Genomic DNA, 26,397 nt, shown 5'->3' with positions numbered 1-26,397 from the left:
AACCGCGCTGTGTTGCAAACAACTTTTAAATTGTGGGGGGGGGGGGGGGGGGGGGGGTAAGCGAGGCCCGCCGCCGCTCTGACGTTAGGATAAACGTCATGACGTTCTCGATAACGCCCCCCCCCATCCCCCACCTCGTCCCGTTCCAGATCTTTCTGGAAGGCGCCGCCCGCCGCCGGCCCGGCCCGAGCCCTTCCGGATCCTTCCGGAAAGTGCCGAAGCCGGCGCCGGCGCCTGTCGCGTTGCCGGCCGGCGGGCGCAGCGCGCGTGCGCAGAGGAGAGCAGCTGCCGGTTGGTGCCGGGCGCTCCGCAGTGGGGGGGGGAGAGCAGAGAAGAGAGAGAGACGGGCGAGGAGCCGGGTGCGAGCAGTAGCCCCAGACGGTCGCCGCTGTAAGTCTCGAGGCCGGCGGGGGGAGCAGCAGCCATGTCGGTGGTCGGCATTGACCTGGGCTTCCTCAACTGCTACATCGGCGTGGCGCGGAGCGGCGGCATCGAGACCATCGCCAACGAGTACAGCGACCGCTGCACCCCGTGAGTACTGGCCCGGGGGGCACCCCCTCCCCACGGGCGCTTTACCCCTCAGCCCGGTTACCCCTTCCCTTCTCCCCCGCAGCCGGCTCTCCGGGGCGGGCAGCTCCCCGTCGGGCCTGTTCCGAGAGCCCGGCTGCTCCTCCGGCTCCCTCAGCGGCGCGGCGGGCGGCTCTGCCGGCCGGGGCCGGGCCCGGCGGTCGGTCTCTCGCCGGGCCCCAAGGCTGGAGGGGTTCGAAGCGGGAGCCGAGAGGCGCCCGTTGGGGCGAGGAGCGCCGGGCGCCCCCCCCCGCAGCCTTCCACTCTCGGTGTCCTTGAAGAACCGCGCCGTGCGGGTGTTCCACCCACGGCCTCGGCGGGGCTTTTTCTCTCCCCGAACCGCTTGGGTTTGATGCAGCAAGGCTCCCGGCTAATCATCTATTTCCCCAGCTCCGGGAGGGTTGGCAGGGCGGGAAGCGTTCTCGGTAACGATATTAGGAGGAGAAGGTGGTGGGTTCCCCAGGGAGGCCGGGAAGAGGCGGGATGAGCTCCCTCTCCCCAGACCCCTTCTTGTTCTGCCGGCCGCCGAATAGGGCGGGGGGGGGGGGGGGGGGGGGGGCAGCGGCCGTGATGATGGGATACGCAGGAGGAGGTGGAGATTTTCCTCTTCTGTTTCTATGGGATACGTCTAGGGCTTCTGGAGCTCCATCTGTGCGTGATTTTCAAGGAGGGTTCAGGAATTCGTATAGTACTCGTAAAAAATCGAGGTTTGAATGCGGCTTCCTTTCATAAAAGGAATTTGTAGCCAGCAGCAGAAAGCTGTCTCTGCCGTGTGAGGCTGTAGTAACTCCAGCATTGCTCTCTTTGATCTCGGGGAAATGTAAGGTTTTGCTTTCTGAAAAGTTTTCTTTACAAATAAGTTGAGTGCTACAATCCATACTGTTGGTATTAATGGGAACGTTCTTGAAAATTTTTGTTACTACTTAAATATACTTCTCACGTTAAGTCCCAAGAAGGCATTGTCCTCGCACATGTTTTATGAGACCTGGAATTCTGGGACCTCTCAAATTCTGTGCAAGGAACCCTCTGAAATTGTTGCCCAAAGAATTCTCAGGCAGCTGCAGTTTCTTTCCCCCTTACAATTAAGAACACTTCCAGTTCTTAACTACTCTTGGAGTGCATTCCTGTCAGGCAGGCTTCACATAGGTTTCCCTGAGTTTAATATTTTTCATGTTAACATAAGAGTAATTGTACTTTTGAGACATTTGCAAAGTGATTATGAAAGGGGTTAAAGCACAGTTAGCAAGAGAGCATCTGGAGTGCAGAGATACTTAAATTTAGGCAGTGGTAATCTCACTTAAAGTGACATTTTCTCTAGCTTTTTTCCTTATCTTTCTCTGAAATGTAATACAGAAGAACATTAGGAGCTTCCTTTGTAATACTATTGTTTTGAGGCAGACCAGAAAAGTCAATAGAAATATAACAGCCTTATTACTGTTATGGAAGTTTATCATAGTAACTAAACCTGACTTCAAACAGGGTTTGAGTGATGTAGGCAGATCTAACTCTTAAATCATCAAAACTTTTCTGCTTATTAAAGGTAGCAACACAGTAAATGAACTCTTTATTTATGTGTTGTTATAGAGGCACTTAAGTCATTTAGATACTTGAAGTTAGCTAATAGTTAACGATTGGCTATGTCCCAAATAATTGAAATATAAAGTTTTGATGTTTGTTATGTCTATGTAGTGTGGTATAAAAACATCTGAGCTAGCTCTGGACAAGCTGGTACGTTTTCACGCTCAGTGTGTTGTTATTAAGCCATGTGAAGATACTGGGTTAGGTCCTAAAGATAGGACAGTCCTGGCTGTGCTCTACGGGGCTAATTGCTCTTTCTGGGCAGGGCTAATTAGCGCAGCCAGCTTCCAGTGTTGGAGCTGGTTCAGGTGCAATACTGCTGTGAACAGTACAGCCTTAGTGCAAGCACACTCGAGTGTTGCAGACAAAAGCAGTGTACACTTAAGGAAGATATAGATTATCACAATTTCATACAGTCATAAATCCACTGTCCCAGTTGTTAAGACATTCAGGTGATTCTTAATCAATATTGTCTGCTTAAAACCTATGGCCTACAATCCAAGGCATGGGATTGTTAGTGTTTGTAAAATGTGTATCATTTTTGAAGCTTTAGCACAGGTATTTTAGAAAGAAGGGAGAAGTATTCTACCATTTGGCCTTCCATTCAGTAGAGCTCATAGTTTTTAAGGCTTTTGGCCTTAGCATCTCCCTGGGTGTTAACTGACGCTTGACTTTTTCTGAACTGGGAACTCCAGCAACCCTGCTGTTTGTGTTTCCAGTGAGCCAGGCGTGTAAAACTCGTGGCAAATGGCCCTTTCAAGTGCTGTGCCTCCCCACTGTGGTTTTGTGGAAAAACAGTTGATTGTTGATAGCTCATAATTTTTAGTAATTAGTGTAATTGCAAAAGTGTAATTAAAATGATGAGGTAGTATTTCTTCAAAACAGTGCAGGAAAGGATTGAAACGTCCTCCCAGTGAAGAGAGTTGGTACCTGTAGAGAAGCCTGTGTGCTGCTTAGAAGCTCCCTTGGAAGCAGGCTGAGGGGGGCGGTGGGGGAGACAGCTCGGCTGTGGCACTTGTTGTGTCCTTATGGTGGATGTGCTTCTCAAAGGGCTGTCTTGGGTACAGCTGAAGTGTTTGGAGCCAAATAGAGCACGGTTTACTTGGCATCTCTGTTTGCCAGCCAAGGGAGGGAGAAGCCACTCATCCCCTTGTGCTGGAAATGAGTAATTGAAGTAAACCATGGCAGGAGCTCTGGTGGCCTGAGTAGTTCTGACTTGAGACTTCTTGCTCGGCATAGGGCAAGTCATGCTGTCTGGCAACAGACTCAAATCCCGCATGGAAAAGGTATAAACACGTTAACCATAAAATAAATGTCTTGTAAACCATTTGTACCCTTTCTAAATTACTCTTTTTATCTGTCTTTTCTTAGTTATTACAAAATATAATTGAGAACTGTATTGTTGAGTGACATCAAAATTGTAAAGGCCATCTGTGAAAGCTGAACTGCTTATTGGAAAATGTAGGGCAATGCATTGTTTGCTTGCAGCAGTTAAATCTGGAGAAGGTTTTCCATGTTCAGTGTGGTGCTATAGCAGAAGAGGTTGCTAGATAAACTATCAAATTACACACAGTGCCCTCATTGTAGTGATGATGGAGAGGAGGCAGGAAGCAATCAACTGTAGTGACCTTTATGCATTCATTAAACAAATTAGAACCCTATGAAATCTTAGTTACTACTGAATGGTTTTAGCCAGATCAGTTCCCCTTCGGGGAAGGAGTTCTGTTTCAAATCTGCAACATGAAGGTGTGCAACTTCCAACCAAAGGCAGCAAGTAGCAAGGTGGCCAAGTGGTGGCTGGGAACTGGAGCACTTTGCTAGAGCTGGAGGTGAGATTGAGAGGAGGGTGCTCAGTAGGAACCTGAGAAGCAGCAGCAAGGGGCCATGGACTACCCTACAGCTTCCCAAGCCCTCGGTGGCTGGAGGCTGTTCCCAGGCATCTCCCCTGCTGCCTGTTTGCAGCCTGTGCCCGGTAGTCCTCACTCCTGGGAGGTGCTCAATGCTCTGTAGAACTGGGCGGTTCAGCTACCTTGGGCTTAGGTGGTTTTTTATTGTTGTCTTAGGATTATTGTTGCTAATGGCTCCTGCAGCGTGACTGTGGTACTGTCACATTTCAGGGTTGTTGAGTCAAGAAAACCTGTCTAGTAAAGTTCAGGTTTTTAAATTAAATGTCACACGCTTCTTTGGTTATAAACTGTGACCCATAAGCAGTTATTAATTCCCTACCTTCGTGGTAAGATCTATAGAACACATAAGCGTCTAACAAATTCCTTAAATGCAATTGTAACGAAAACAATTGTGGTTGCTTGTAGTTTCTAAACCAGTTTGCAAAGAGCAAAATAACTAGAATTCCACTGCAAGTTCTGGTGCTTCATGCAATAATACTGTTAACTACCACATCCATGTTCTGCTACTTTTATTTTTGTGGGTGGTTTAAAGTGCCATGGAAGTATTCTATGATGTTTTATTTTAAAGCTGAATTATTTTTTTCTCTTTTTACTTAGAGCATGTATATCTTTAGGATCCAAGACCCGGGCCATTGGGAATGCAGCAAAGAGCCAGGTAAATGGATCAAAAAATCTTGTATTAGTTACCTGACTTGTCTCCTGTTGAACTGTGGGAAGAAAAGTAATGAATAACTTGATATTTTTCTGTTTTAAAGTAAATTTTCTACAGTAAGTGTACATTTCACAGTAATAGTTACTGCTTCAGCAGTATTTTCCTTGTATTAAAATGGAAACAACATTTCTGCATTGTTTTGTCATTCAGAGTAAAAAATGCGAAGAAACAGAAAACTTTGTTTCTTTCCCAGTAAAAGACTTTTCTTGCTTACTCATGACAGAAGAATAGAGTTCATAATTAAATCTCCACTGGGGGTGGGGAGGAATACTGTGCTTACGTTTTAGAAAAGTTGAAACTGAAGTTGAAGAATGGAAGTTTGATATAGATACTGGTCGTTGCTTATAATGTGAAATGAACACGTCTTGGTAATTTACCATCTCAATTTGGAACTTTGAACAGAAGTAGAAGTTCCCTAATGCTCTGTAAATTCAGCTGCAACCTAGGAAAACCTGTCTTTGGAAGGAAAATATGTAAAAATTGACAATAGCCAGAGTTGAATCTATAAATTTAAAATAGGTCAGGCCTTGCCCTCTTTCTTTGAGTCCATGTATCATGTTAGCACGCTCAGGACTTCCTTCCACGTAGCGTAAAGTGTGGGTAACTGGAGATTTGGGTGGCGGATATGAAGGTACCAGCAGTAGTAGCACGAGCAGTCAGTATGTGCAGAGGCTGTATCACTTTCATTCTGAGAAACTTTGCACTTCTTATCTGTGCTCAGTGCCTGAATTTTGCTGATGAGGTGCCCTGTCAGTCCTCTTCCCAGCTATTAAGTTTTCTGCTCAGACTAGTAAGATAGACTAGTATAGCTTGGAGAAGGTTACCCTGGAATAATTTATTTTGATAGCTTAAATATTGTGTTTGTTAGGATTTGTTTCTTCTGGTCCTTTCTTTACTTAAAGTCTATCCTTAAAGTAATTAGGTTGAAATACTGATGAGAGAATAGGTGTGGGGAGGCTTTATGTCCAGATGGGATCTGAATTAGAGGAAAACTTTAAAGAAAGTGAAATGTGGTAATTTAGTGAAGCTTCACAAATAAGGTAATAAACTTCATTTGTTCCTGCAGACAGCCACTGCAATAACATGTAATATGATCTCAAATATTGCATACTGTGTTAGAAAAAAATAAATGGTACAGTGAAAATTGATGGCAGCAAGCTAATGCATATGAAAAAGGGAAGTAAATTTGAATTTTTTGTAGTGGATATTAGACTTAAAAATGGATGCTTCTTTCTCACCCCTTACCCTTTGCTTTCCAGTGAATGTGTGGGGCTTGACATGGGTCTTCAATATGTGCATTAAGACCAATAACAGAAGAGTTCCTTTCTGGATGGTCTTCATGTCTGCATGTTGTGGGTAATTAAAAATAAAATATCTCTTCTACAGATTGTCACAAATGTAAAAAATACAGTACATGGCTTCAAAAAACTGCATGGAAGAGCATTTGAAGATCCTCACATACAAGCTGAGAGGGTCAAACTTCCCTATGAACTGCAGAAGATGCCGAATGGCTCCGTAGGAGTAAAGGTGAGTTAGAACTTTGTGCAGAGTATCTTCAGTGGTAGAGATGAGCGCTTTGGACCTTGGTCTCTTAACTTCCTACTTCAACTGACTTACATTTTCCTTAGAAAACCCTCTAAATATATTCTTACTCGTTTGGAAAATAAATGACAGCTGATAACCAGTACAATAACATCTTTTATTTTTCACAGAGCCTGCCCTAGCATAGTTTTGCTACGTTTCCCCTTTGTAATTCATTCACTTCTTTAAACGTTCAGGAAGATCTAGAGTACTTGATCTGTATTACATACTCCTGCCTTCTGCTAATAACGTAGTGCAAAAAGGTATTGCGTTGTCTCCCCTACAGGTGTGCTATAAAATGTTAATAGCTTTCATCCCCAAAAAAGGTTAAGTTTGTTTTATTAACCTTCAATAAAATTGACTGCATAATAAATCTGCTGTTACAAAGAGATGAAGAACTTTTTATTCCCTGCAGTAACATCTGCTCTAGTGCTGTACTTTTTCTGAGATGACCGTTGAAGTTTCTCATCAATTGTGTTAGCTTCTGTGGTCACATAAGGAGCTTTTCACCTTACCTTACTACATTTGCCTTCAAATACATATAATTAGAGTGTGTGATTGTTAGTCTCATCTGAGTTTAGGTCTTACAGACGTGCAGAGGCCAAGTATAAGCAAAAGAAGATAGGGCTCTGAAGAAGCAATCTGAACAAGTTATTTTTAATTAGCTGCCAGACTAAATCGGTGGAAACTGCTCTTCTCAAAGTTTAGTCCTTCTGGCTTCCGTCTCTGAATGTAGCATTTAAATTTGGATCAGGAGTGCACTTCTGAAGCAAATCTCCCAATCATCCTCACATAGTGCACTTCTGAGTTGCTTTCTGGTGGGGCTTTATACCACACAAAGTGCATTTCTTTTTTTTTCTGCATACCTGCTCATATTATAGCAATTGGCAGTGTAAATATAGCTGCTGTTCATCCTTCTGAGTTTCCCTGCACAGGAGGGTTTGGGATTGCTAGAGAGACGGCAGCCTGTCAGGAATTCAGGACATGGAACCTCACGTGAAGGGAGAAGGTTCAGATGTGTTTCCCGAGCAGGGCAGGACTATTGGAATTGCCTCGTTTGCCCTTTCCCTGCTTCATGTGCTTGAGTGACCTCTGCAGGAACCAAATGTTCCTTGGGTTTGCTCCAAAACTGTTGGGTGTAGCTCACGTCAGGGCAAGTGTGATCCTGTGTTCATTATGTATTTTCTGGTTTGGGTTTTTTGGTAATTAAAAAAACCCAAACAAATAACAAAAATACTATAGCTTTGTGAATAACCCCTTGAGATAACACAGGTGTTAAGGTTTTCCACAAAACAATTTTCAACTGAACTGTTACCATTTGTTGTAGGTTGCACAAATCCATAGTGTCAATTGATATGGAGAGCCATTTGCATCCAGAATCTGGTGTTAAACTGGGGTCTGATTGATCAAAATTACAAAAAATATCCAAGTTGTGCATCTTTTCTCCAAGTTGAGATGATTTATTACAGAATTGCAATTCTCTGTTTCAGGTGAGGTACCTAGATGAAGAGAGACTGTTTGCAGTTGAACAGATTACAGGAATGTTATTGGCCAAGCTTAAAGAGACTTCAGAAAATGCTTTGAAGAAACCAGTGGCGGACTGTGTGATTTCAGTAAGTTGTAATACATTTATTGCAATCTTTTCTACAGATAACTTTGTGTAAGCTAGTACTATTTATGCCATGGTGCAATGGTAAGAGATAAAAGTAGTGGATAGAAATCACGTTCCCCCAAAAATGGGCCTTTATTACAGGTTTTTCTAAATGAGAATACTGTTGTGTGTGAGAAGATAGAAAATGCGTTAAATCCAAGAGTGTGTTTTCAGAAAGAACATATTTAAGCTGATCCAGACTGGCTAACTTCAAGTGCCACCCAGAGTAATCCTGGTAACTGTAGTTCTTGTTACAAGTGGGAACTGTCCTATGTGAAAGCTTATCTTCCTCGAGTTTCAAAGAACCTTCATAAAATCCTGTTAATTTCTTTGTTGGGTTGTAGTGTAGTTGATAGTTGGCTGAACTTTATGGGTTTGAGGGTCATACTGGCAATTTGAGAAGCCCAAAGTACCTGCATTTGTTTGTAAAGGTCTTCTTGTTTGGCTTGTCTACTTGTGTTTGGTTTTTTTTTAGCTAGTGCCTTCACCTATCGGGGGGAATAAGAGGGGAGCTTGAGGACAAGAAGCTATGCTCCTGATACAAAGTTCTAAATGTCTGCTTTTCGCATTGCCTTTGTTTACTGCCTCATTTCTGCTCTTGCCCTGGTGAGAAGTCTGGGCATGAAGGATTGGGGTTATCCCCTCTGTCAGAGAGGCATGGGAACTGGAAAGCTGTGTACTGCAGCTGTTAGAAATCCACTTTGATCTTTTCCCTTGCTTCCTTATGGTATACAAAGACACTTACAGAAAATACCTCCCACACAAAAAAGGATCCTTGGTAATAGACCACAAAAGTAGCTAACGAAATAAACTATGAATGTAGTTCTGGGTTCTCAAGCCTGACTGACGTTGAAGGTATGCCAGCTGATTACAGCCAGTTGCTAAATAGACTCTGCTTGTGCTTCCGCTATTTTTGGTGGAGCGGAGTGTTGTAGCACACTGTAAGCTGGCACCGTGGTAGAGGTGGTAACTGAAACATGGATACAGGTTCAGTTGTAAGTTTAGTTCAACACTAAGCGTAGTTCCAGCACCACTGTGGTGCTTCTGCAGTAACTTATTTTGAGGCAAGGTATGAATATTTATGCTGTAGACTTTGTGCGGCACAAATGCTTTCAGCAACTGGTAATGATTTTAAGATCAAAGACTCATCAGAAGAATCTAAAATACTTTTCAGGGTTTGTTTTTTTGTTTTTGGTGCTTAAATCTACTTTGTTTAAAACAACCCTGAATGTGCCTTCATTTTTATCATATTTTGAAATTTTAATTAAAATAATGTGCTAAAAAGAATCATCTAGCTGTTTTATTCAGACTGCCTTATTAATCTGAGGTCAGCTTGTAAAAGTTTCTTGTGGTATTGAAATTTATAGGGTTGCTTAATGGGTATGTCTGACTTCGTAAATTTAAAAAGTCAATACTTCATAATATCCTATGTATTGATTTTATGGAAACAGGTACCCAGTTTCTTCACTGATGCTGAGAGAAGGTCTGTAATGGCAGCTGCCCAGATCGCAGGATTAAATTGTCTGAAGCTGATGAATGAAACTACAGCAGGTAAAGGGCAGCAAGGCTTCTTTTTTTTTTTTTTTTTTTTTTTTTTTTACCCATTCAGGCTATTGAATTTGTGAGGGCGATGACACACTCCTGTTACACAATTAGGAACTTGTGGAAAAAGTGATCCAACCTAGGACTGCCCAATCCAGCTTGGGAACTGGAAGCACAGCAGCTCTTTTGGTGGGGTTCAGCACTTATGAGACATAATGAGAGTTTGGGTTTGTCAACTGGAATACGGTGCCACGTGAAAATAGCTGCTCTGCTTCTGAAATAAAGCTGGTATCTGGGCTTACCTCTGTGGAGTGAGAGCAGCTGTATTGGGAACACCTGAGCTAGCTTCAGAGTCTCTTTGTGATCTAGCTAGGGTGTGCAGCTGACCTCAATCCTCAATCGTTGTATTAAATAATAGTATGGTACAGTATTATCAGATGTAACCTGCATCTGTCTGAAAGATTACAGTAAATATGTTATTTAACATAGGCGTGTAGTGGGGTCTGATAATTTTCCTTCCAGCTCACTGGAAGATGGGTATGCTGGAGTAAAAATTTATCTCATGGAAGAAATACTTTTTTATAATCTAGTATTTATTTGAAGTGAAATACATTGAAGGGAAATTTTAAAATGTGTCAACCACAGATTTTTCTTTTTTGACTATTTAATATGTATGCTTTAAAAGCTGCTTCTACACAAACTGTTTTCATGGAGCTTTTTCTGCAGGCAGACTTGCTGATCATATTTAGGAATAACTTGAACTGTATGACTTTTCAAAACATCCAAATCAAGTTAAGCGTAAGTCTGTGGGATGGCAACAGTTTAAGCCTGTGGCAATCCTGTCAGTTGTAGCATTGCCACAACAGTTGTTTCTATTATTTGTTTACTGCCCTCTGGTTTTGGTGAATTCTAGGGTGTAGAAATATATTTCACTTCATGGAAACTAAAGTTGGAGCTGTTTGTTTTAACCAGTAATTTCATTATTTTTTTTTCTTGATTTCAATTATCTTTGAATTCAATTATCTTAGAAAGTCTTAACCAACCTTCCAAATAAATGCTGGTATTGAAATCTCAGATGCATATAAACCAGTCTTCTAAAACATTTTCTTATCTCTTGAGCATGCTTGAATTTTGCAAAGCTGAGCTAAAATATACTGAAAGTAAGGCATTTCAAAGGAGAGGTGTAGGCATGAGACTTGAAACTGCAGATATCACAAACTACAATGTTAATTTGGCTACAAGAAGAACTGAAATACAGGGTGATGCTTTAGTAGTGTTAGACCTTCATTTGACCTATCTTTCCTCCCTTGACAGTGGAAAATAAAAGTGTGTTTTGCCACATACTAAGTCTCTTTGTGATGAACTGCTTTATACATGAACAGCAGTTCTTAAGCAGGAGCAAAAATAACCAATCTGATAAATCCTAAAAACTTGAATTTATGATGACGCATGTGCTACTGACTTGAAGGTAGTGCTTTGAAGGTGTACAGCACACAGTTCTTACTAAAAAGATGTTAGGTTACACAGAACACTGTCAATTACATGAAGGAATGTAAAGTAATTTACTACTAAAACTATAAATCAAACAAATGAAAATAAGTACTGTGGCAACTCAGAATGGTCTAAAACCTGTGACCCTTTTGACCCTTACGTTCTATTTCAGGTGTTTGGAGGGTGTTTACAAAGAATAAACTTGTGTATTTCTTTTGGTAGTGCTTTTAATGCATGCTTGACAGTTGTATACAGTTTTCCTTTAACTTCTGTGGGTTGGTGTGTTTCAGTTGCACTAGCCTATGGAATATACAAGCAAGATCTGCCAGCCTTGGAAGAGAAGCCAAGAAATGTGGTCTTTGTAGATATGGGGCATTCTGCGTATCAGGTTTCAATCTGTGCTTTTAACAAGGGAAAACTGAAGGTAATTCTTTAAGTCATATAGTAAAATCCCATATTCCTGAAGCATTTCATTGAAATACTGCTCTGGGGGAAGATACTTGTTTTTAATCAAAATAAATGTCTATTGTATATATTTTTGAACTGCTGAATGCAAAAACTTCCTGGGTGGTATTTCAGCAAATTAATTTTTATAAAAAGCAGAAATGAAGTATCCCAAAGTGTGTTTTAAAAAGTGCTTGACAAACATACTGCACAGGTTTTGTGCCATATTACATCACTGAAACACTTGCATATTCTGGTAGTCTCATAAGCATTGTAGTTTTGCAACTGACTCGTCTTTGGGAAACTGTTGAACTCCCTGAATTGCTCTGTGATGATCTGTTTTCTGCCATCCATGATGGTTCAAAATAAAATGCAACAGGATATGGAATAAAACTAAAGTGTCTTCACTTCCTGGTTTGGAGATTTTTGTCTGTGAGCTATGGACAAAATGTAGCTGAATGTTTTTGTAAACTTGTCTTTGGTAGCAATCTGTAATCATCTGAGGTCACATGGAAGATGGTAATGAGCTTTTGTGTTTTGAGTAAATGACATAGACCTGGTAATAGCGTGACAAAATAGCTATCCTACTCTGCCTTTCCTTCAGTGAGCTAGTAAACTGAGTCAGGGCTGTGGCAAGGTGCAAAATAGCATGGTAGAGGTGATAGTATTTTGGGGGGGGAGGACAGAAACTAAATAATTGAAGAGTCATCTTTTTAAGTTGCTCTGTCTGCCAACTGCATAGAAGATGGTGAGCAAACCTCAAAAAATATTCCCCGTATCCAAGTTGTTTTTAAAGGTGTTAACTTGGAAAACTAGCATCTGTATGAAAGCTATCCCTATATCTAAACAAACATTGTCTAATAACTTCTAATCTTTGTTCTTTCCCTTCGGTATAGGTCTTGGCTACTACCTTTGACCCTTTCGTAGGTGGTAGGAATTTTGATGAGGCTTTGGTAGACTACTTCTCTGAAGAATTTAAGACAAAATACAAACTGAATGTAAAAGAGAATCCCCGAGCACTGCTACGATTGTATCAGGAATGTGAAAAACTGAAGAAGCTTATGAGTGCAAATGCTTCTGACCTTCCACTCAACATAGAGTGCTTCATGAATGACCTTGATGTCTCCAGTAAGATGAACAGGTACTGGGCATTATTGTCACTGAAGTGCAGTGAAGTGTGATCTCTCAGCTGTCTTGTAACAGGAAATGCTTTCCCTGTTCCTGCAGAGCTCAGTTCGAGCAGTTGTGTGCTGCCCTTCTGGCCAGAGTGGAGCCTCCTCTAAGAGCAGCCATGGAACAAGCCAGTAAGTAGGAGTTAATTTAGGTACTACTTTTGGTTCAAGAAAGTAACTAGTAAGCCAGTTATCCTAGATCTCTTTAATGATTATCTTTTTAATATATTTTTGTATTTATTAGAATTGCAAAGCTAAGTACTGAAAAGTTAAATGTAAGTTCCATTCATATGCTTGTCATGTATGCATGATCCCGTTCCTGCCTCATTCAGTGCACATACCACTCTGCAACCTTGGTTTATTGACCCTCATTCACCCTGCCTAATGGAAGAGGTTGGCGCTGTGATAGATCATTGCATTTAAAAACACCAAATAACCACACCAAAACCATGATGGGAAAAACTATTATTGTTTACTGTAACTGTCTGGCCAGCCTGTTCCATATCTGATACATACGTGTCCTCACTGACCTCAGAATTTGGCAGTATGTTCTTGAAATAAATTATCTGAAGCATGTGCAAAATAACAATTTCCTTTTTTGTTTTTTTTTTTTTTGCCTAATGTAATATAAAGTAGAGAATTAGACTTTCACAGGAAAAGGTTTTATGCCTAATTCCAGTATTTTTCTACTAAAAGAAAGGGAATAATTTTGTGACTTGGCTAGGTAGCTATTACAGAAAGTAAGAACCTGAGTAACTGCTGAGCAGAGCTGTTCAAGGATTAACAATTGTTTGAGATCACTTTATGCGCATATCTTGAATTCGGAATTTAAAAGTTACCCTGCAAGCACAGTCTAATATTTATTATATATTAGTAGTTAGGGATTTCACTTTTCTGTATTGACAACCAAACATAAAATGAGGTGTGTTTGAGTTCGTTTTGTTCTTGTTTGGGGAGGGTGAGGTATTGTCCAGTAGTGCAGGGCTGCCAAAGAAAACCCAATTGTACACACCTGAATTTGTGCACACCAGAAGGGGATGCATATGGACAATGCATTTTAAGGAAGAGCTGTCCTCATTGACGCTTGGCTTCTGCATTTTCCAGGATGATGCAACTAGAAAACTTTGTATTGGAATAGGACACGTGATGACAAATCTGGTTTTAAAGATCTTGTCAGCTGTTGAATGTATTCAGGGCTTGTCACAGTGTCTAGATAATAAGAGACCTCTTTTATCTGTTTTTTGGTTGTCCAAAGACAGCTTTTTGATATCTTGATGGTAACTTAAGGCCGTGTGCTCTCTTTTCTAGAGCTTCAGCGTGAAGATATCTACAGTATAGAAATAGTAGGTGGGGCTACTAGAATTCCAGCAGTGAAGGAACAGATCTCTAACTTTTTCTGTAAAGAGATAAGCACCACGCTAAATGCTGATGAAGCTGTTGCAAGAGGCTGTGCCTTGCAGGTATAGTTATTGAAACTAAACTTCAGTATTGCTTCTTTAACAACATGTACTAATGAAATACAACTAACCAAAAGCGAAAGGTACAAAAGCTGAAACAAGATGTAGGGTCTTACTTATTCTTTCAACAGTTGGTGACAGTGACCGTGTCAGAAATTACTGTATTATATTTGTTAATTTGCTGCTGTGTCATGTGAGAAGGATGGTCTTGTTAGAGACCTGTTAAATGAGATGACCCAAATTGCACTGTTCCATTTCTTTATAGTCATTTGGAAGCTTTGCTGGGTATTTTTACTGACAATCACTGGGGAAGTAGCGTCTGTTACTATAATTTGGTTAAGTCTTTCAGTTCAATTAACTTTCTACTAAGCATAGGAAGTTTAAGTTAAAATCCTGCAATAAGCAGGATCTCCATGTAACATACATGAATTGTAGCCTTTTTGCACTTGGGTATTGATTATTGTGCTTACTATTTATTTGACTACATGAACATAATATAATTTTGGTCTTTGTTTTCTAGTGTGCAATTCTTTCCCCAGCTTTTAAAGTACGTGAATTTTCTATCACAGACGTCGTTCCTTATTCTATAACGTTAAGATGGAAATCATCTTATGAAGAAGGAACAGGGTAAGTTGTTTGGTGCCTACTAAAAGGTGTGTGTTTGTGTACATAAAGAAAAATTTTGAGCTGTGGGAGTTTTGCAAGTTTTAATTTTCTGGTTTTGCATCATAACTCTTGATTTCTGATTACTGCTTAATAACTGGAAATACATTTAATTATAAAATGTTGGTGTGGAGTTGGTTAATTTTTGAGAAGTGTGACATAGAATGTGTAGTCCACCTTTGAGACCTACAGGCCTTCAACCTGCAGCTCTTGTCATAAACTGACTTAAACTAAATTATTTAGCTGCTTGGTTAGCAGGGTGGCTGATCATTAACACAGCTTGATTTTGATTATCCATTGTGTTATGCTTGGTGGTTTAACCTTAATATTTTACTGCTTTAGGGAGTGTGAAGTCTTCAGTAAGAATCATGCTGCTCCATTCTCAAAAGTAATTACTTTTCACAAGAAAGAACCTTTTGACCTGGAAGCTTACTATACCCATCCGCATGAAGTGCCTTACCCCGATTCCAGAATAGGTAAGGACGTGTGAATACAAACCCTATACCCAACTCCTGTTAATAATGGGAAAAGCAGTTCTTGTTTTCCTAAGATAAATCACTTCCACATTGCCTAGGTTATAGAAAAGCCTAGGTTCAGAAAGGCTCAGCACAGTCATCTTGCTTTAGATGAAGTGATCAAAGAGTATTGACACCACCTTTTGGCAGTTCCTAAAAAAATGTACTTCCTTCATTTTATCTGTCTTCACTGTTTCTGAATGCTTAAAAAAAGTAGGTACAAAGACGTTAGTGCTCTATTGTCTGGTTCTTTCTACCTCGATAAAATGGATAAGGATCTTATGTGCTTGCCAGCCTAGATTTTTCAAAGAAATTGTATCAAAGGACCTGTGAGCACTAGACAGTTATTTGTCCAGACAGGTATCTGTCATGTCTCTTTCTATTGATCTGAGAACATACAAGATAGGCATTTCCTGAACTTAAGCATCTGTAGTAAAGTCTAAAGTATTAGATGGTATGAATAAGTTTCCTGGTAGCTAATATGACCTTCCTTGCAGTTAATGGATTCCTCAGGGTCTTTAAACTAATTAACAATTTAATTTCCCGATTTACAAATCCAAGATAAACTTGGTGCTACCTCTTTAGCCGTCCATGCAAGAAGTCTGTCGTCTTTAGGAAAGGACATTCTCCTTTACATGTGTACAGTCTGCTTCATTTGCACTCAAATTTCCAGTAGGTTGCAAAATAAGTGTCATAGAATAATAGAATGGTTTGGGTTGGAAGGGACCTTAAAGATCACTGAGTTCCAACCCCCCTGCCATGGGCAGGGACACCTCCAACCAGACCAGGTTGCTCAAAGCCCCATCCAGTCTGGCCTTGAACACCTCCAGGAATGGGGCAGCCACAACTTCCCTGGGCAACCTGCTCCAGTGTCTCACCACCCTCACAGTAAAGGATTTCTTTCAAATATCTAATCTAAATCTCGCCTCTTTCAGTTTAAAACTGTTACCCCTCATCCTATCGCTACATTCCCTGAAGGAGTCCTTCCCCATCTCTCCTGTAGGTCCCCTTTAGGTACTGGAAGGCTGTTAAAAGGTCTCATTGGAGCCTCCTCTTCTCCAGGCTGAACAACTCTAGCTCTCTCAGCCTGTCCTCATAGGAGAGGTGCTCCAGCCCTCTGATCGTTTTCGTGGCCCTCCTCCAACAGGTCCATGTCCTTTCTGTGCTGAGGACTCTGGAGCTGGACACACTGCTTCCAGAAGCCTTGATAAGCACTGTTCATTCTCCAAAATGTCTAGTGCATCCATGTTACCAAATTCAAGTAGAATCTTTTATCTGTGTTACCTTTTTATCTTTCAGTGCAAAATTTGAGTTATGTGGATGGAAGACAGCATTCAAGATGAATCAGAGTAATTTCTCTAGTGTGATGGTTAGAGAAGGCAGCAGAGAAGCATAATACCTCATAAAGTGTTATACTGACATTTTTATCAAATGCAGATAAAGCAAAAACATCTTATTAATTATCAGTTAACTGATAATAATCAGGGAAACAGACTTTAGTTTATCTAGCTGTGACATATTGTACAACTGACAGCTAAGTAGGAAGTTTACAAATAGTGTATTTAAGTGACATGAAGCTGCTATTTAAATTAATGCTCTTCAAGGAATGTATTTTATCTTTTCTTCTTTCACCGTTTTTTGGAAAAACAATTAAAACCATTCTTGTTTTTTGAAGGGCGCTTCACTATTCAGAATGTTGGTCCCCAACACGATGGCGACAATTCCAAAGTGAAGGTTAAAGTGCGTGTCAATATTCATGGCCTTTTCAGCGTGGCCAGTGCTTCTGTAATAGAGAAGCAGAACATAGAGGGAGAGCAGAATGACACACCCATGGACACTGAATCATCAACTAAGAACCAAGGCAGAGATGATGAGCTGGTATGTAAACCTGTAAATATCTACACTCTTTGTAATTCTGACAGAGCCCGTAATTAGAGATTAAATCATAGTGTATAGCTTTTGACAATGATTACTTCTCCACCCTTAAATTATTTCTTCAGTTATGTAACACGTTTCTTCATGTCCATCATGGTGACATGTGGCACTAAGAAAGCCATGAGAAGGTAAAACCAGATGCTAAAGAAAATACTTTTTAATTGTTCTTTACCATCCATCTACTAGTCCTAGCATTATCCAGTCTTGGTATAAAATGACAACATATTTAATGAGAAGGGTTTGGGTTTTTTTTCCCCTCAGGTACTAGATGTTCATTGAGTAAAAAATATATGGTATTTTTTTATATATGGAGAACTTGTTCTTCGTAAACATTCTTTCACTTAGGGCACTTATTTATGTGCTTCAGTGTTGGCAGTTCTTACAAACTGCCTTGTAAGCCCATATGGGAAAAATGACTGGAAATAAATGTGCAACAGCTTTGTCATTAATACTGAGAAATTAACGAAATGATGTTCTCTCATTCTAGTGCAAGGAAGATCAACTCTGTGCTAGTGTGCTGCTTACTGAAGTAGATCACTGAGAGTAGTGAGGTGCAGCTATGATTAGAGTGGAGGAGCGGTGCCAGGGAGCGCTCAGCAGCAGGGAACAGCACCCCAGCAGTGGCCTTGGCAGCCTTGCTTTTTCACTTGTGTCTTCTATAGCTTGGGATTTTGGTTATGTCTCAGCTCACGGGGGACAGAGATGATGGTGTAGAGAAGAAGAGGATAAAGCAGTGGGCAAGCTGCTGCCTCACACTCCTCCTGTCTTTCTGAGACCACAAAATGCTCAGTGGTGGTGTCCCAGGCTGCCAGATGTACTGAGGGAGGGTTTCCTTAGGGAGTAAGGTTGGACAGAAGTCAAACATTAGAGGAAAGGATGCATGCGTTTCCTGTCACTGGCTTTTCAAATTTGTCCTTAGCAGCTTTTCCAACTTCAGTTCAATATACTACAGGAATTGGAGCAAGTGGTTACACAATTAGCATTACAAAATTGATACAAGCAGCTCCTTAAATATTACACTGCTTTCCAGGAACGTGAGCATATTTGAAATGCCAAACACGATGCAGTTCCTTGTGGACAAGTGCTCTGCATCTGATGTTTGTATACAAGTGGAAACCAGTTGAAAGTGACACTTAGTGTAATAGGCGTGCTGCATGGGGAGGTCACCAGGATGAGTACACTGTGTTCAGTACAAGAGTAACCACTTCCATCCTCAGGCTTTCAGTCTGTAGTCCTGCCGTTCATCTAACACGTCTTCTGTTTTACAATGGTGCTTGTCAGCAATTACCTTTCATTATTGAGGATGATACCCTCGACTCTGAGGAGGAGGTTTGTGGTGTATACGTGTATTATTTTACCCCTCTAGCTTTTCTGTGTAGGCAAAACAGTTCCTTCCAGTTGTTGCCTTTTCTGTGTGAACAGTAAGAACAATAAATGAGGATTATGTCTCTTTCTACTCCAAAGTGACAAAACTTAAATTTGGTAAAAGTAGCCTTCTTGTTTTCAACTTTTATCATTAAAAAACTGCTGAATCAATTAATATGCCTAATCTGCAACGTACGCACCTGTACTAAAGTTTGAAATCCTTAAATAGCTTTTCCTTGAATTTTGCAGAACTAACCATAAACTATTTTACATGCTTATGTAGTTTGTGAATCCAGGAATCTTAATTCCTTGTAATGGACATAATCTAAGACCTTTCAGACCTCAGCTACAGCTCGTTACTTATTGGTGCTCTGGATGTCCAAGTTTTGGAATCACCCTGAAAACCCTAGATTTACCCATTACTATGTTATTAAAAGTTTTTTTTTCAATGATGACAGGGAATTGTATTACTTAAACTAAATCAAGTGATCAGCACTAGTAATTAGTAGTGTGTTTAAGATACTTAAATTTGGAATGAGGCATAGGTGAACTACAGATAAATTTAGGTGAAACTTACTTAATTTTGGGTGGCAGGGAGGCAAGACGGTTGGTCTTGTGCTCCAAGAGGCTACTACAGAAAATAATTTTTATGGTCCTGTGAGACAGATGCAGGTAACAATTACAATGATTAACTTACTTCTTTGGATTACAAACTTTAAAGTTTAGGGGAAAAATGATACGAGATTGAAGTTCTGGCTGTTCCATACAGAACCTATTGTTATTGCCTGTGTTGGTGGTGTGTTTCTAGAATGTTCCTCACATACATTTTACATGTATGTATTTCTAATTTCAAATGAAGGGAGTATTTACAGGGTTTAGTGTAATTCTTTAACAGGGGACAGATGGCAACATTATTTCAAGGGGGACAGACTGACTAGGAATGTCCATTTAGTTTGAGAGAGATAGGAATACAGGTACTGTATCAAAACGCCTGTTTAAACATAGTGAACCAAAAATTCTCAAGATGGATTCTGAAGTCCTTGTAATAGTATCTGTGATCTGCTGTAATTGGTGTCAGTCTTAAATTGTACAGCAAACCTTTGCATTCAGTTATGTAACTCTTTTTCTAGGATAAAATGCAGGTTGACCAAGATGAAGGTATTCAGAAAAGTCAAGCCGAACAACAGAACCAAGCAGATGAGGAAACTGAAAATGCAGGAACCGAAACAAAAGTTAGTATTCAGTATTGATAAGGAAATGTGATGTTGCTTCCCTTAGACTTTTTTTTTGCCCAGTGTTCTCAAAGTCATTAATCTTACTAGTTGCCAACATGTAGTTGTTAGAGTAGTGTAGAGTGTTAGAGTAGTTAGAGGAGTGCAGCTGTATTGAAATGGTTAAGTTAGTAATCCTATCTTAGTGCTTCTGCTTCCAACACAGTATATGATTAAGACTTTGAAGTAAGTTTCTGTTAATGTCGTTTTATAGTGAAAATGGAAAACTTAGGAAACATGATGAAGAGTATGTGGTGCCTTTTAGCTTTTGAACAGGTTTCCCCAACAGCACTTCACATTTTGTTTAAAGAAATTATATTTTACCAGTTTGCTTCAAAAGTAAGGTAGTGGTGATTCTGAATAGCAGAGGAAGAATTAGGTGCTTCATTTACATATGATTAATTTGTAGCTGTTGTACTAGTTTCATTTGACTCTTTTTTTTTTTTTTTTTTTTTTCCAAAAAAGCTTCCCTTAGACTTTTTTTTTGCCCAGTGTTCTCAAAGTCATTAATCTTACTAGTTGCCAACATGTAGTTGTTAGAGTAGTGTAGAGTGTTAGAGTAGTTAGAGGAGTGCAGCTGTATTGAAATGGTTAAGTTAGTAATCCTATCTTAGTGCTTCTGCTTCCAACACAGTATATGATTAAGACTTTGAAGTAAGTTTCTGTTAATGTCGTTTTATAGTGAAAATGGAAAACTTAGGAAACATGATGAAGAGTATATGGTGCCTTTTAGCTTTTGAACAGGTTTCCCCAACAGCACTTCACATTTTGTTTAAAGAAATTATATTTTACCAGTTTGCTTCAAAAGTAAGGTAGTGGTGATTCTGAATAGCAGAGGAAGAATTAGGTGCTTCATTTACATATGATTAATTTGTAGCTGTTGTACTAGTTTCATTCTTTTTTTTTTTTTTTTTTTTTTTTTTTCCAAAAAAGCAGTAATATTTCCATTCTTAAAAGTTACTTAACAGTGTAAATCTTTTTATAGGCTGCTTCTGGAGACAAGCAAGATCATCCAGCCCAGCCAAAGGCTAAAGCAAAAGTTAAGAGTATTGACCTACCTATACAAGCAAGCCTCTACAGACAACTGGGACAAGATCTTATTAATTGCTATATAGAAAATGAGGTAAGCAGCATAAGCAGATGATCACTCAAATTAATGACACTGTAAATAATTACCCAGAAAATATTTGCAGCCATAAACTTCCTGTCTAATTTAGAATTCCTTGGGAGATTGTCCTTAATTGTAAGGGGTTTTGTTTTGGTTGGGTTTTTTGGAGAAATTAATCTGTTTCAGTAGACTTAACTACCCAGATGTCTGGGTTTGACCTACTGGCCTGTCATTACACAAAGTATCAATTCCATTCTTAGGCAGGAAATGGCAAGGATTGCCAGAAAAGGCTGCACAGTGTGTTACAGGAATGCTAATTGTTATTGACTGACACATGGTCATTACAAGTATGAAATAATTTTCATAGGGCAGAACGATTTCCTAGTGACTTCCAAACCAGAGTCAAGACTTGTCTTCACTTTTAGTCTTGCCTGTGGTGGTCAGATTATAATTGACACCTGATCCATTTACGTTGAAGCACTTGCCCAACAGTTTCCAAATATAAACTCACTTTTTCCCCCACTCCAGTCCTGCCTGCAGTGAAGATGACTTAACAAGGGTGAAAATTTTAATCAGTAATTGTGAATTAGCAGCCTTCTGCAAAGTTCTGTAGTACAGTTTCAACAGAGTAATCATTAAGGCTGACATATGAAAGGCACTTAGTTTTAAACAAGCTTTTCTCCACCCTAGGGGAAGATGATGATGCAAGACAAGCTTGAAAAAGAAAGAAATGATGCTAAGAATGCTGTTGAAGAATATGTGTACGACTTCAGAGATAAACTGTGTGGAGTCTTTGAGAAATTCATCACTGAAGAAGTAAGACCTATGTGTTTCAACTGTTGGAAAAAATTCCTTTGTATTCATTAATTTTGAGTGTGGATTATGTGGAGGCTGCAGGGCTCTTTTGGACTTGTTTCAGAATATGTGTAGTTTGAACTTCACAGATGTGTAGTTTGTACTTCACCTACACTTTACAGATGTGTAGTTTGAACTTCACCTACACGTGACATTTGACATGCAAGCATGCAGAGTTCTTTATTGTCTGAGAAGTTCCTCACTGGCAAGGAAAGGTTCGGGATGCAGGCAGAAAATATAAATCCTATGGTAGGGGTAGGAGAGCAGGAGGGATCACCATGAGCTTCTAAACAGTGTGAGTGGGTAGGAATAAAATCATAATGAGCAGAATTGGAGTGTCTGTAGCTCTGTTTTATTGTCTAATTTCATTAACTTAGAGACTTGATCCTTTCCCCATTTAAAAGTCCAAGTAACTGTGAAGAAAGCTGCACGCTGGGCTTCTGCAAAACAGTATTGAAAGAGCACTTGTCCTGCAGTCATTTCTCTGTAACAGCCATCTAAATAAAAGTGGTTGGTACACAAGCAAGCAGTTGAAACAACACATGTCCAGCAGCAGTGTTAAGGTCTGCTCTCTGGAGTAGGCAGTCATCGATGCAGTACAGACGCCTTTCCAGTATAAACTCCAGGGTGTGAGGCTGTTTTTCCTGTACCAATTTCAAAACAGTCTCTTACGTAAGTTACAGGGATAGATAAGAACTTTATTTCTAAATAATTGGAGATATGATCTTTGTTTATAGCCAGTAGAGTCCAATTAAAATGACTTGAACTACATGTATAGACGTCCAGATTTGTCTCTTCCATTCTGCTATCGGAGAACCTGAGGAGTACAAGTTCCCATGTCAAGATAATATAGAAGAATATTGAGATGCATGTACTTTCTTACAGAATCAGTCCTGAAGCTATGAAACTCCTATAAACTTCACCTGCATATCAGATTAGTAGGGCTGGCTCTCTTACCTTTCTGTAAAATCTTGGCTTTGAAGTCTGTTAATTACCATTTTCCTTCACTACCGCTTCGACTACTTTAAACTGATAAAAGAGTCAATTTTGAGTAGGAGGTTTCTTTGTGTTGGGGGGAGAAGTCTCATTGGTCATAGTTGCTTCTGATCAAGAGTATCCCCAACTTGCTTCACAGGATTCAAACAAGCTGACCTTGATGTTGGAGGACACAGAAAACTGGCTTTATGAAGATGGAGAGGACCAGCCAAAACAAGTATACATGGATAAGCTTCAGGAATTAAGAGTAAGGTTTTAAGTTTCTTTCTAGAAAAACCGTGGTTTTGGCAGTAGGGGTGTATATATATAAATATATCTGGCTAAGTAAGTAAAGCTCTTTTAATGAGGTGTGTGTGTGCGTACCTGTATATGAGTGTTGGAGATGCATTAACTTCAGTATGGATGTTCAGGTTGTAGCTGGATGTAGTGTAGTTTAGTTATGAAACAGAATATTTACAACCAGAAATACAGTTTGGTTTATGGTGTGTTGTGCTCCTAATTTGAAAACGGTCAAAATGAAGCAGACTGTCACTAGTGACAACAAAATCAGTTGCTATGGGAATTTGCTGTCTTGTTACAGTCTGAAAGAGGCTTTTGAGTAGTTTAACTGCTGTCATGGCTATTCAGAAATACACTCCAGAATAGATGCTCTGGTTTTCCTGTTTTCAGCAGTCTTCTATAGCTGTATCATAAAACTGAATGTTTGGTGTCGTTCCTAATGATAAAAGCTGAAGAATGATATAATAGTGGCTTCCACTGTATTATTTAATTAGTAATGACAAAAAAAACCCCACTTAAATACTTCAGATTTTAAGAATCTCACGGGGAAATGTAAATTCTGGTGAATGACTAGCTACTCTGTTTGTAATAAGTTCAAGTGTGTCTCTAGCTCACGGGCTCCAACTATTTTCTCTCAAGTCAGATTTCCTTTGGGGAAGGGATAACCAATGGAAACAGAAGTGTAGATCCTGGCAGCTGCAAGCCTAATAAGGACAGGCACTGCTCCTGGTTTTAAAGCTCTTGAATGGATGAGAAAAAGGAATTAAAGGCAGCCTTCCTTCCAATGCCATGTTTCATTCTTAGACCAGACTAAAACTTATATTTTATCAGGATCTTTGTCCTTATGTTTCCAGAAATTCGGACAGCCTATTCAGGAAAGATACATGGAACACGAAGAGAGACCAAAAGTCTTAAATGAACTGGGAAAGAAGATTCAGCTCCTTATGAAAGCAGTAGAAGCATACAAAAACAAGGTAGAAGCAAATTATTTAGGGAATGAACTATTATTGGGTGCTTGAGATTGGCTGTAGAGTTTTTTGTGTTTAAAAAGAAATCCTACAGGATTACCTGTTAAGCTGCTTTAAAACAGCTGTTGTGCTTCTGCTCCTGAGAACTTTCAAGACTATCTGTTGGGGTTAATCAAACTACAAAGAATCTCAAGGGTTGTTTTTTTTTCTTGCAACTTCATAACTAACCTGTGCTTCAGCAGTGTGCACTTAAGATCAGAATTTCAAATGTCTAAAAATAATACCATGTCTGTCTTGTTCTATGTCATTCTTCATACTAACTGCTTGTTAAAAACTACTTTTTATCAGGTTGTAGCAATGTCATCCTGTTTCATTATGGGTCCATGAAATTCTTAATTGGGTGAGAAGCATATATTAATTGAGGCTATACATCTCTCTCTCCTTAGGATGAAAAATATGATCACCTAGATCCTGCTGAGATGGAAAAGGTTGAAAAATACATCAGTGAGGCTATGAATTGGTTGAACAGCAAAATGAATGCCCAGAACAAACTAAGTCTAACTCAGGATCCAGTTGTCAAAGTGGCTGAAATACTGACAAAATCTAAGGTAAGAAAAAAAAAAAATCATTGTACATGTTGCATTCTAAGTTTTTAACAAAATTTTTGCCTCCAGGTTGAGCTAGAATATTACACCTGCAGAGATTTTTAAAGCTCTGAAAAGATCCATAAAGAGGGAGCAGTGCTTTTATCAATGTTTACTTCTGGCTTTTGATTTACAGCAGTACCTCTGAATAACCCTTTTTAAAATATCCTGAGTTACAGTACTAGTCTTGCTAGAAAATGAATTATCATATAGGCTTTTAACAGATGGGAAGCTCTTTATAGACTTTATAGAATTGAGAAGTCCAGCCTTTGAAGATTAAATTCCAAGTCATTCTGTACCTGAAACAAATTTGAGACATTCTAGTTTAATGCAATTTCTGTGCCACCAAATGAATTTGTTCTCTTGCTTCTGTTACAACTAGGAATTGGATAGCTTCTGTAATCCCATTATATACAAGCCCAAACCGAAGATAGAACCTCCCAACGATGGGCAGTCAAAAGCTAATGGTGAACACAATGGACCAGTGAACGGACAGAGCGGTACTGAAACAAAACCCGAACCAGCGAAGGACAATTCTCAGCAGACCAAACCACCTGGAGAAATGGAAGTGGACTAAATCTTGCATTTCTGTACTTAATTAAAATAGTGCAAGTAACCACAGGGTCCATTCTTTTTGTCTGGTACACACCTCAAATGTTCAGTTATTCTTAGCCAACCTTCTGTCATTTGTTGCTGAGTAGTTTTGAAAGTGTTTTATATTAAGTACACTTCTGATGTTCATTTCCACTGATGCTGCTTATGTGGAGCTTTAGCCAAATGTAGATTGTATAAGTCAGTTTAAGCTTTCCCAATATATTTTATATCAAACGTACAGAATTGATATATAAATGGCAACAATCTACCTTATTTAAAGCTTTTATTGTGGATAAACCTCAGCTCCTTTATTCAGGAAAGGATACTGTATTGCACTACTGATGCTCAAGTGTAGATCTAATTGCATCTTTATTTTGGAAAAATATTGGAATTGAAGTGGCAAAACCTGTCACTTGAAGCACTGACCTTTTCTAGTTATTGTATTGTTGTAATTTAAATATTAAAATAAGAGGTTAGTTGGCATACTAGTCCATCTTGTTGATGTACCATGAGAATTGTACGGTCTTTTTCATATAAACTGAATAATACAAGCTTAACCATTTTTAAGATTCCCATACCACTAACAATCTTAGTGACATAATGGCTCTGCCACGTGCTGAAACTAAGCCAATGGTCTCAGTGCACATCGCTGTACATAAGGTACTGTGCTTACCATAGGATGATGCTAATGATCATAGTACGAAGGGGTAGAATATACAAGGACTGTCGGATGGCATCCCTTGAAAATGTCTTATTGCACATGTTACTATTTCCATCTCTTTTGTTTTGAATGAAATCTATACCTTGATCACATCTTATGCTGGGGAGGAGAAAGAACAGAAATTGTGCTGTGTGGGGTGGATATTAGCACCCTGATTTTGAGGTTGCTTAAATGCTGTTTGTTGCAAAGTTGAAAGAAATACTCAGAGCTTATTTAAGCCTTGGGACTCAGCACATAAGCCTTTTGGTCAAGGATCTAAACAAAAGAGCTTACAAACTGGATGTTATTACCCCAAAAATGAATCTACTTGATGATTTTGCATAGCGTACCAACTATCTTTGGTCATTTACTTGATCTAATGAAAGTGTCTATAACGTATTA

The 26,397-nt window shown here is 39.6% G+C and overlaps 1 protein-coding gene across 2 annotated transcripts; it reads left to right on the top strand.

Annotated features, from left to right (window-relative positions):
* The first annotated feature begins 273 nt into the window (after window positions 1-273).
* On the top strand, window positions 274-26,397 carry HSPA4L (heat shock protein family A (Hsp70) member 4 like). 2 transcript variants are annotated; one of them, XM_014949932.1, is made up of 19 exons: window positions 274-531; window positions 4,650-4,707; window positions 6,151-6,291; window positions 7,836-7,958; window positions 9,448-9,547; window positions 11,320-11,453; window positions 12,370-12,614; window positions 12,701-12,777; window positions 13,954-14,105; window positions 14,623-14,729; window positions 15,108-15,241; window positions 16,956-17,158; window positions 19,711-19,812; window positions 20,837-20,974; window positions 21,650-21,775; window positions 22,950-23,057; window positions 23,944-24,063; window positions 24,504-24,665; window positions 25,084-26,397. In XM_014949932.1, the coding sequence occupies exons 1-19, from the start codon at window positions 425-427 to the stop codon at window positions 25,276-25,278; spliced, it is 2,532 nt and encodes an 843-aa protein (XP_014805418.1). In that variant the 5' UTR covers window positions 274-424; the 3' UTR covers window positions 25,279-26,397. The 2 variants fall into 2 exon arrangements, with proteins under 2 accessions (XP_014805418.1, XP_014805419.1); XM_014949933.1 differs by lacking the exon at window positions 19,711-19,812.

Source organism: Calidris pugnax, unplaced genomic scaffold, assembly GCF_001431845.1.
Source record: "Calidris pugnax isolate Ruff unplaced genomic scaffold, ASM143184v1 scaffold42, whole genome shotgun sequence".
Classification (NCBI taxonomy): Eukaryota; Metazoa; Chordata; class Aves; order Charadriiformes; family Scolopacidae; genus Calidris; species Calidris pugnax.
This window is presented reverse-complemented; position numbering and strand designations above follow the sequence as displayed.

Excerpts from the sequence above, each read along its gene's own strand:
- HSPA4L (XM_014949932.1), top strand. The coding sequence starts at position 425 with ATGTCGGTGGTCGGCATTGACCTGGGCTTCCTCAACTGCTACATCGGC. Across the intron at positions 7,959-9,447 it reads TGGCGGACTGTGTGATTTCA|GTACCCAGTTTCTTCACTGA; the intron begins GTAAGTTGTAAT and ends TTATGGAAACAG. Across the intron at positions 24,064-24,503 it reads TAGAAGCATACAAAAACAAG|GATGAAAAATATGATCACCT; the intron begins GTAGAAGCAAAT and ends CTCTCTCCTTAG.